General features: G+C 34.8%; 1 protein-coding gene across 1 annotated transcript in view; it reads right to left on the bottom strand.

The window, feature by feature from the left end:
* Nucleotides 1–643: 643 nt before the first annotated feature.
* The window catches only part of Morc3 (MORC family CW-type zinc finger 3), a 48258-nt gene continuing 39507 nt past the window's right edge, over nucleotides 644–9394 (bottom strand). The window contains exons 14-17 of the mRNA XM_058577242.1: nucleotides 8277–8440; nucleotides 5803–6694; nucleotides 4422–4579; nucleotides 644–2165 (exon numbers count right to left, since the gene is read on the bottom strand). Of these exons, the coding sequence (XP_058433225.1) occupies nucleotides 2012–2165; nucleotides 4422–4579; nucleotides 5803–6694; nucleotides 8277–8440 (1368 nt within the window). The 3' untranslated portion in view covers nucleotides 644–2011. The remainder of the gene's footprint in view (nucleotides 2166–4421; nucleotides 4580–5802; nucleotides 6695–8276; nucleotides 8441–9394) is intronic.

The following is a 9394-nucleotide window of genomic DNA, read 5'->3' as shown; positions in this document are numbered from 1 at the left end:
TTGTTAGCTACATTTTCAGCCTCAAATCATGGCAATATTTCTTAAAGGAGTGAAAAATATAGAAGTACTTCTAAAGAACCAATTTAGAGCCAGATGGAAGTGGCACAGTCCTGTAATCCGAGCCTGAAGTAGGAGGATTGTAATTCAAGCCCAGCCTGGGCAATATAGACTGTCTCAAAATAAAAAGAACTAGGGTATAGTTCAGGGGTAGAGTATCTCTAGGCTTAACATTCAGTACTGCCAAAAATAAAAATAAAAAATAAAATTTAGCAAGTTTCTCTTACTAATTCCACAATTATTTTTTCCAGATTAATTAAGATAGGTAATTCAAAAATATAAAAGCTGACCAGCAAGAAGGAAAAAATGGCAAATTCCAAAAAAACCCTATTACATCAACAAATATTCACAAACTTGTGTGATTTATACAGGTGTCATCATTTAGGCAAGTTTTCTCCAGATGAAATGCTTTTTTTTTTTTTAAACAAGAAAAAGTTTTCCTCTTGAATACAACAAACACACACATTCTCCCTAACGAACTCAGCCTCAAACACTTAGTCTAACAATTAATTTAGTAGAATGAGCTCAACCTGATAATCTAAAGGATACATTTTTAGTTTTAAAATAAATTGAAGTTAACATTGAATCTTTTAAAAAGGATATCTGAAGAGGCAGACATCATATATTTTATTACAATGTATTTTAAAAATGTGGGCAGTTACAATTGAGACAAAACCAGTTTCATACCAAAAATACACTTTCAATTACTTTATCAAGCAAATAAAAACAATCTTCATTTATTTGCTCTTTCCAGAAGGTAATATACAATAGAAATTCAATATTGTATGACAGACATGTAATTAAGCATACATACAAAATGAATATGTCTTGAATTTTCAGAAACAAAAGTAAAAATAAATAGCGATGATAAAACTTTGGAAAAAATAATGCCTATTTTAGTTGTTGAAAATATGATTTTTAATTATATACACATAGAGATATATACTTAATAAAAAGCTATTTCTTTAAGATTGCACAAAACATAAAACAATAAAGCATATATTATGGCATGTAATACTATAATCCTAGGGCAGTTTGTTCCTTAACTCCAGGATATAAAACACTTAGGTCTGTAATATAATAAAAGGTTTGCAGTATTGTCGAGAAAGATTGTCTTCCTCAACTCATATTAATCTGCAATAATCCTACAAAAGGCTGTACAGGAAATTTCACAAAAAGAAATATTAAATAATTATTGTGCCCACTCCATGCTGACTAAACAGCTAAAAATGGGCTTCAAAAGTAAACTTGGTGGTTATTTAATATTTTCAATACTTTATACTAACGATTGTTTCTTTGTTTTATAAAAACACTTTGTGTTTGATCATGATTGGCAATCTCAGCACAAGAAAAACCCTGGCAAAATGGAGTCAGTTTTTGCTTACAATATTTTCATGAATAATGTGTGTCAAGAGATAGGAATTTATAGAAAAGAAACACTAATGCTCATTCCCTTATAACCAGACTGTAATCAGGAGTGCTCTTACATTATTTAAAAATTATTTAAACTCCTTTATAAGAAAATCAAAAGTAGTAGCATTTTCATTTATATCATGGTACAGCCCTCAATTCCAAGAAAAATACTCTTTTGGCAACCAGAAAAAATTGCACAAAGCTTAGGGGCAACCTGAAAACCTCTTGGTGAAAATCACTTATGTATTTTAGGAACAATAAAAAAATATGTATGGGCCTAATATTTACATTCAGATATATACATTCAAAACAGTCATAAGTTAGCTATTCAGCTGCTCAATACCAACAATTCACAGGCATTAAAAAAAGATGGAAATGTGCCCACAATATCTGTGACCACATCTGAATGCATAGAATACAGTAAAGATAATGGTTCTTCAGTCTGTTACCTATCAAAACTAAAGAACAAAACTGTTTATATTTTGAAAGCCATACAAGAAAAAGGACTGGGCAAGTATTTTATTAATTCATGAGACATACTTTAAGTACTACTGATTTCACTCATTTGCTCAACAACTTGCCCTAAAATCTCATCAACTACATCAACATCATAATTCACTTGCTGAAGATCAAGATCAGGTACAATCATGGCCAGCAGTTGTCCTACATTAACTCGAAGAGATCGAAGTTTGAGGCTGCAAATACAAATAGGAGACTCATTAGATGAATATCAGTATGGATTACCCCACACACAGAATTTTAAAGTGAAAACGTTAGAATCAACTCTTTGCAAAATGAAACAGAGTTAAACAAAAGAAAAGCAAAACTTCACTTGAAGAACTGGATTTAATAATTCATTTTATCCATTAGATTCATTAGATTTTAATCTCCTTACCCATCAAATGCTAGCCCAGGTCAAAGCACAGCGTTTCTACAATTACTTGCTTGGTCTGGTCCCTATTTATACTTTTAATTTGCAGACTGAAGAAAACATGGACTAGCAAAATATCTAATTTAAGTATCATTATCACCTGGAAAATAGTGATATGCTAGACAGCTTAAGGAAACGATTAAGAGCATGAAGACAGCATACAGAATGGAGAAGATCTTGGCCAGCTACTCCTCCAATAGGGGATTAATATCCAAATATACAAAGAACTAAAAATATTTAACACCAAAAAAAAAAAAAAAAAACAAATCACCCAATCAATAAATGGGCAAAAGAACTAAACAGAAACTTCTTAATAGAAGAAACACAAAAGGCCAATAAATATATGATATAATGTTTAATACCTCTACCAGTCAGGGAAATGCAAATTAAAACCTCATTAAGATTCTATCTCACTCCAGTCAGAATGGCAATGATCAAGAATATAAACAACAGGCCAGGCTCAGTGGTGCATGTCTGTATCCCAGCAGCTCATGAGGCTGAGACAGGAGTTCAAAGCCAGCCTCAGCAATGGCAAGGTACTAAGCAATTCAGTGAGACCCTGTCTCTAAATAAAATAATGAAATACAAAATAGGGCTGGGGATGTGGTTCAGTGCTTGGGTGCTACTGAGTTCAATCCTCGGTACCGCCCCCACACCAAAAAAAATAAAAATGTAAACAACAAGCCAAGCATGATGACACACACCTGTAATCCCAGTGACTGGTGAGGCTGAGGCAAGAGGATCCCAAATTCAAACCCAGCCTCAGTAACTTAGCAAGACCCTGTCTCTAGATAAAATATAAATAAGAAGGGCTGGGGTTGTGGCTCAGTGGTAGCGCACTCATCTGGCATGTGTGAGGCACTGGGTTGGATCCTCAGCACCACATGAAAATAAATAAATAAAGGTTTTGTGTCCATCTATAACTTAAAAAAAAAATTAAATATATATATATATATATATATATAAAAGCACGGGAGACATGGCTCAGTGGTTGAGCGCTCCTGGAGTCAATCCCTGGTACAAAAACAAACAAACAAAAAACAACAATAAATACTGGACAGGTTGTGGGGAGAAAGGAACACTGATACATTGTTAGAGGACTGCAGAGTAGTACAACCACTCTCTCAAACATCACAAAAAAATAATGTACATAAAATGGAAAGCAGTTGGAAATTCCTCAAAAACCTAGGCATGGAACTACCATATGTCCCAGCTATCCCACTCCTGAGTATTTTCTTAAAAAAAAAAAAAACTAAAATCAGCATACTAGGCAACACAGCCACATCAATGTTCATAGCAGCACCGCTGGTAAGAATCTAAAATTATGGAATCAACCCAGATGCCCATCAACAGATGAATGGTTTTAGCAAGTGTGGTGTGCGTGTGCATATATATATATTTCTTTTTTATTTTGAGGCAGGGTCTCGCTAATTTGCTTAGAGCCTTGCTAAGTTGCTGAGGGTGACTCTGAACTTGTGATCTTCCTGCCTCAGTCCCCAAGCCACTGGGATTACCTGTCTCAAACCATTTTTTGTTCCTTCTAGGTTCTTTCACTTAAACAGAACATTAACTGTTTGCAACTTGAAGGGATAATGATGTTACCTCTTTTGAATCTGTACAGAACACTGGGATGACAGCAGACATCAATGACTTCTTTTCTTTTTCTTTTTTTTTTTCCAGGTTTGGGATGCATGCATTTTTATTTTTTTTTTTACATACATACATAAATATATTTTTTAAAAAAGTAATGAGAAATATTGTTGTAAATGTTTTCAGTGAATGTGACTGCAGAACATTTTCCAAATGACTGCAAGGGTATTTGGAATTGCAGCAGTTACCAGCATTTGCTAATAAGGGTGGAGTTTATGCTATAAAATTTTCTTTTTTTTTTTTATTGGTTGTTCAAAACATTATAAAGCAATGACTTCTTTTCATAGAACAATATTTAATGTGTGTTAATAGAAAAAAACAGCATTCTACTCTAACTGCAGCCCCAGCAAAATACCTCATTTAATATTACCTTTCCCCATCTGCATAATTTACAGACTCCTCAATGTTACTTGAAGTTGAAACATCTGTTCCTCTCTGAGGACTTGCAGATTTTAACTGTTCAATTTCAGTTTTGAGTTCTTCACACCGAGAACGAATCTGTGATTTTTCCATTTCCAATAATTCAACCTGACAAAAATATAAATTAACTTTATAACTAAAATTTTAAAATATTGTTAAAGTGCAAATTTAAAGTAAGAAATAGAGAACTGGCATGATAAAAATTACCAATTATCAAAAAATGTTAAACACACCCAATAATTTTACACAAAGTTTCATTTGTTTAGCTTTACTTCTACATCTTTTTATAGTAAAAGAAAACAAAACGTTAATAACTACATGAATGGTACCTAAAAATTGAAACTTTGAAAGACACTAATGCCTAAATTTTGTTGTCACTATGGTTTTCATTTCTTACACACTTAATACCAACTTATAATAAGCTTGTATTGACTGTTATATATTTTGTCATCTAGATCCTGACCTAACATATCATGAAGAATGTCTGAGTGAACAGTTATGTCAGCAATATTTCCAGGAAGGAGCAAGGAAACTCTCTCAAACTTTACAAAATATAATGTACATAAAATAGATTTAAAAGGAGCTTCTTGGATTTGAAGTGGAAGCTTATGCACAGGCTACCTACCAATTATTTCCTGGTAATTACTGTTTCTCTCTTTCTTCAGTAAAAGACCCCTTAGACCGATTCCATTTCCCTGACAGGCACCCACTAACCAGGTGAATTAAGTTCTGCAAGATGGACTACAAGCAACTGCAAGAAACTATACCCCTTCTCTTTCTTGCAGCTTGGAAAGCAGATATGATGGCTGGTCCTGAAGAGCCATCTGAGAACACAACTGCATAATGAGAAGCAAAGGAACAATGAAGAAGTCTGTTTTTGGTAATTTCGAGATATTGTGCCATTTGAGAACAAACCTAATCCTCAGAGAGTTCATCTATAAGATATGGATATAACATCTAACTCATTATGGTTATTGAAAGGCATACTAATAATGGATGCAAAGTTCTGACTATATTGAGGAATTAAGTATCTAAAAGGGATGGTATCGGTATTCTGAACAAGATAATAATCTATCTTACAGCTATATCCTGTGCACTACAGAACTTAACTGTATCTAGATACATCCACTCTTTTCCAGCAATCTCCTCAAATACTGTAAGAACCAAATACACCTACATCAACTACATGCCCCCAATAGGCCCAACCCCCTTGTTAAGAACCAGGAGAGTAACAAACATTTATTTATGAAATGAAAGTTCTCCAATCTAGCAGTTCCTTAAGTTTTAAATAGCCCTGGACTTTCAAGACTATGTGGAATGATACAACTCACCTCATTTTTGTACTGGTCCCTCTCAATACTGCATTTGTCCAGTTGTCTAAATACACTGTCAAGCTGCACAGCCATTTCATCCATCTCACTTTTACTCTCACTATTAGAACACTGGCTGCATTCAGCCTTTACATGTTGCAAAGCACTACACTGTTTTTTCAGCCTTTCTATTTCTTCCAAAGCTTGCCGATACTGAGATACCACATGGTCTGGACTTTCAGATTTGCCATTAATACTCTCAAGTAAAAATACATCAGTTTCAGTAGATTGATGACAAGTTTCCTTCTTCACATATTTGTCATTCATTTCCAGTATTCTTTGTTGTAACACTTTGATTTGGTCTGTAAATGTATGACACTGTCTCTTATAATTATCTTTTTCTTGAGTGACTAAAAGTAGTTCATTTCTCAGCTCCTGTAACTGGCAGCCAACATCATCTGCAGCCTTAGCAAAGGTTTCCTGGGCTTCCTGTATCTTTCCTTCAGCATCTACGCAGGAGGGCAGTATTGCTATATCATTTCTTACATCTATCTCATCTTCAATAATTTCTTCCTTTTTAATAACTAAACTTGGTGCTTCCGTCTGGGTGGCTGCAGTAGTACCCTGATCACACCTGGATGATGCAGTGCTTGTTGAGTTAGCCTGCCCACAAGGTTTAGCACTGCCCACAAGCTCAACTTGAACACTACTTTGTTCAATGTGACTCTGTTCTAGTTTAACTTCAACATCATGATCTACTGCAGGTTTGGGAGTACTGTTTTCTTCTAAGATGATCACATCTTCATCATCATCATTGTCATCTTTATGAGCTGAATTTTCAAATGTTTGATTACTTAATCTCCGATTCTTTGCATTCAAAATTGAGGAACGAGTAGAAAGCCTCCGTTTTAGGCTGGAAAAAAATTATATATAAAATGTAAGATTATAAATTACAAACAAAATGGATGACCATTAAGTAATGATTCTAACAAATGCACAATTATAAATTTTTTAAAATAATAAGAATTATTATTACTATTATTTTGGGGGTAGTGTGGGATTGAACCCAGGGATGTTCTACCATTGAGCTACATTCCCAGCCATTTTAACGTTTTTATTTTTTTAAATATTTTGTTTTAGTTGTAGTTGGACACAATACCTTTATTTTATTTTTATGTGGTGCTGAGAATCGAACCCAGCACCCCTCACGTGCTTGGTGAGCACTGTACCACTGAGCCACAACCCCAGCCCCTTAATGTTTTTATTTTAAGACAGGGTCTCACTACTAAGGCTGGCTTCAAACTTGTGATCCTCCAGCCTCAGCCTCCTGAGGAGTGCCACCGTGCCCAGCATTATCTTAAACTTTTAATAAATGCCCATGCTCAACAAATTAAAAAAAAAAAAAAAGCCCATGTTCATTAAAAAAAAACAAACACAGATTTACAGAATTGATCATTGAATCAATGAAGTCATTATTTTCTCCTTTTACAGATCAGGAAATAGTTGACTATTGAGATCTCCTTCAAGCACTAGATCTGTACACTGTAAAAGATCTCTTCATCTGAGCTCTTCGAAGCATTCCAAGGAATACATACCCAAACCATAAGGTCCCTACCCCAGATCCTGTCTTTGTATTTTCTAGGGAATAGCACTTCCATTTTCATTTGTGCATCACAGTTTTTATCAGCATTCAATGACCAAAGATAAACCATAAAGCACACTAGTATTCCCTATCATTTCAAATAGAAGAGTTTCCCTGAATTAAACCTGCCTCATTTTCCATTTATATTTTGTGTAATTACTAATATATTTGAGGTTAAATACATACTTACATACTTTTATTTTTCCTTCCTAATATGTGTTTCTTTTTTCTTTTCTTTTTTGGTACCAGACATTGGACTCAGGGGCACTCAACCACTAAGCCACATCCCCAGCCCTTTTTTATTTTATTTTGAGACAGGGTCTCACAGAGTTGTTTAGCTCCTTGCTTTTGCTGAGGCTGGCTTTGAACTTGCGATCCTCCTGCCTCAGCCTCCCAAGCAGCTGTGATTACAGACATGAACTATCATGCTGGGCCTAAAACCTGCTTCATTTTTTTTTTTTTAAGTTGTAGACGGACACAATACCTCTATTTAATTAATTTATTTTTATGTGGTACTGAGGATCAAACCCAGTGCTTCACACATGCAAGGTGAGTGCTCTACCACTAAGCCACAACACCAGTCCTCATTATCTTTATGTAGTTTCCTGTCAAATTATCACCAATGGATTACTTTTTCCACACTTGGAGGGCTATCTATACTGGTTTGCTATTTGGGCAGTATGTTCGGCAACATTGAGGATGGAGGAAAATTTAGACAATAAAAGCAAAGTAATTTGTCCTTAAGATATTTTACATTCATATAAACTGTAATTGCCTAGAATTGCATTATTGCCATAGGAATGTCACATAAAGGCTCAATTCAATATTCCACAAATAGAAAAACACAACAAACCTGTTGTTCTCAGGTTCAGACTGAGGTGAAACTCGATGATTATTTATAGGTCTTGTTGGATAGGAATTTGTCACTTCTGAATGATGTCCCCTTGAAATACTTTCCCTCACAGGAGAAAAACTCTGACTTGAAACAGGGGTTGTCCGAAACAGTTCAGCATTAATCTGTTGGAGGACAAAAACAGATCTTTAAAAAAACTATCTAAATGTTACGTACCTGAAACACAAGATACAAGCTTCTCTTTTCCCATTATCTCATGGGATATTGAGAACTATCCTAAATATACGCTAACCAGGGAGTAAAAATACACCAATAAGCCAAATGCAGCCTAGAAATGGGCTAAAAATGGTTTTACATTTTTAAAGGATGTAAACACAAGAAAAAATATGCAATAAAAACTCTGTGGGGGGGGCTGGGGTTGTGACTCAGTGGTAGAGTACTTGCCTAGCATGTTTGAGGTACTAGGTTCAATTCCCAGCACTGCATACAAATAAATAAAACCAAAGGTCCATTGATATCTTTAAAAAACCCACAATCTATGTGGGACTGGGGATATAGCTTAGTTGGTAGAGTGCTTGCCTCACATACACAAGGCCCCAGCTTCAATTCCCAGCACCAGATTAAAAAACAAAAAAACACACAAACAAACAAAAAAACATCCACGTGGCCCACAAAGCCAAAAAAAGATTTAGTAATGTGGTGACACTATAGTATAGGACTTACTGAGAGATGCTAAGAATATATTTTTTGAGAAAGGAATGGAAGATATACATAAACCAAAATAAACCCATTCTTCTTTTTCCTTCAAGATCTTTCACCCCTAAACCCTCTACACTAAAATATTTCAATGAAATTTTAAGCAAACATACACATCCCACAGCAGATTAAAACTCCTTATATAAGAAATTTAACTACTCAGCAAAATTCCTTAATATCAGTAAGCAGTAAGAAAGAAATGTGAAGGGCAGTCTGAGAAGTCAACAAAGGAGAAGAAAACACCAGCTTTGGATCAGGTTCTCTGGGTGGCCCTGCGACTCTTTCTTTCCTCAACTGCCTAATAGTAAGTTTTTTTTATTTTTTTAATTTTAAAGGTACTGGGGAACATTCCACCTCTGAGC

This window comes from Marmota monax, unplaced genomic scaffold, assembly GCF_021218885.2.
Source record: "Marmota monax isolate L192 unplaced genomic scaffold, Marmota_monax_Labrador192_F-V1.1 WCK01_AAM20220418_F8-fsc00125, whole genome shotgun sequence".
Lineage (NCBI taxonomy): Eukaryota > Metazoa > Chordata > Mammalia > Rodentia > Sciuridae > Marmota > Marmota monax.
The sequence above is the reverse complement of the archived record's forward strand: the minus strand, read 5'-3'. Positions and strand labels throughout refer to the sequence as shown.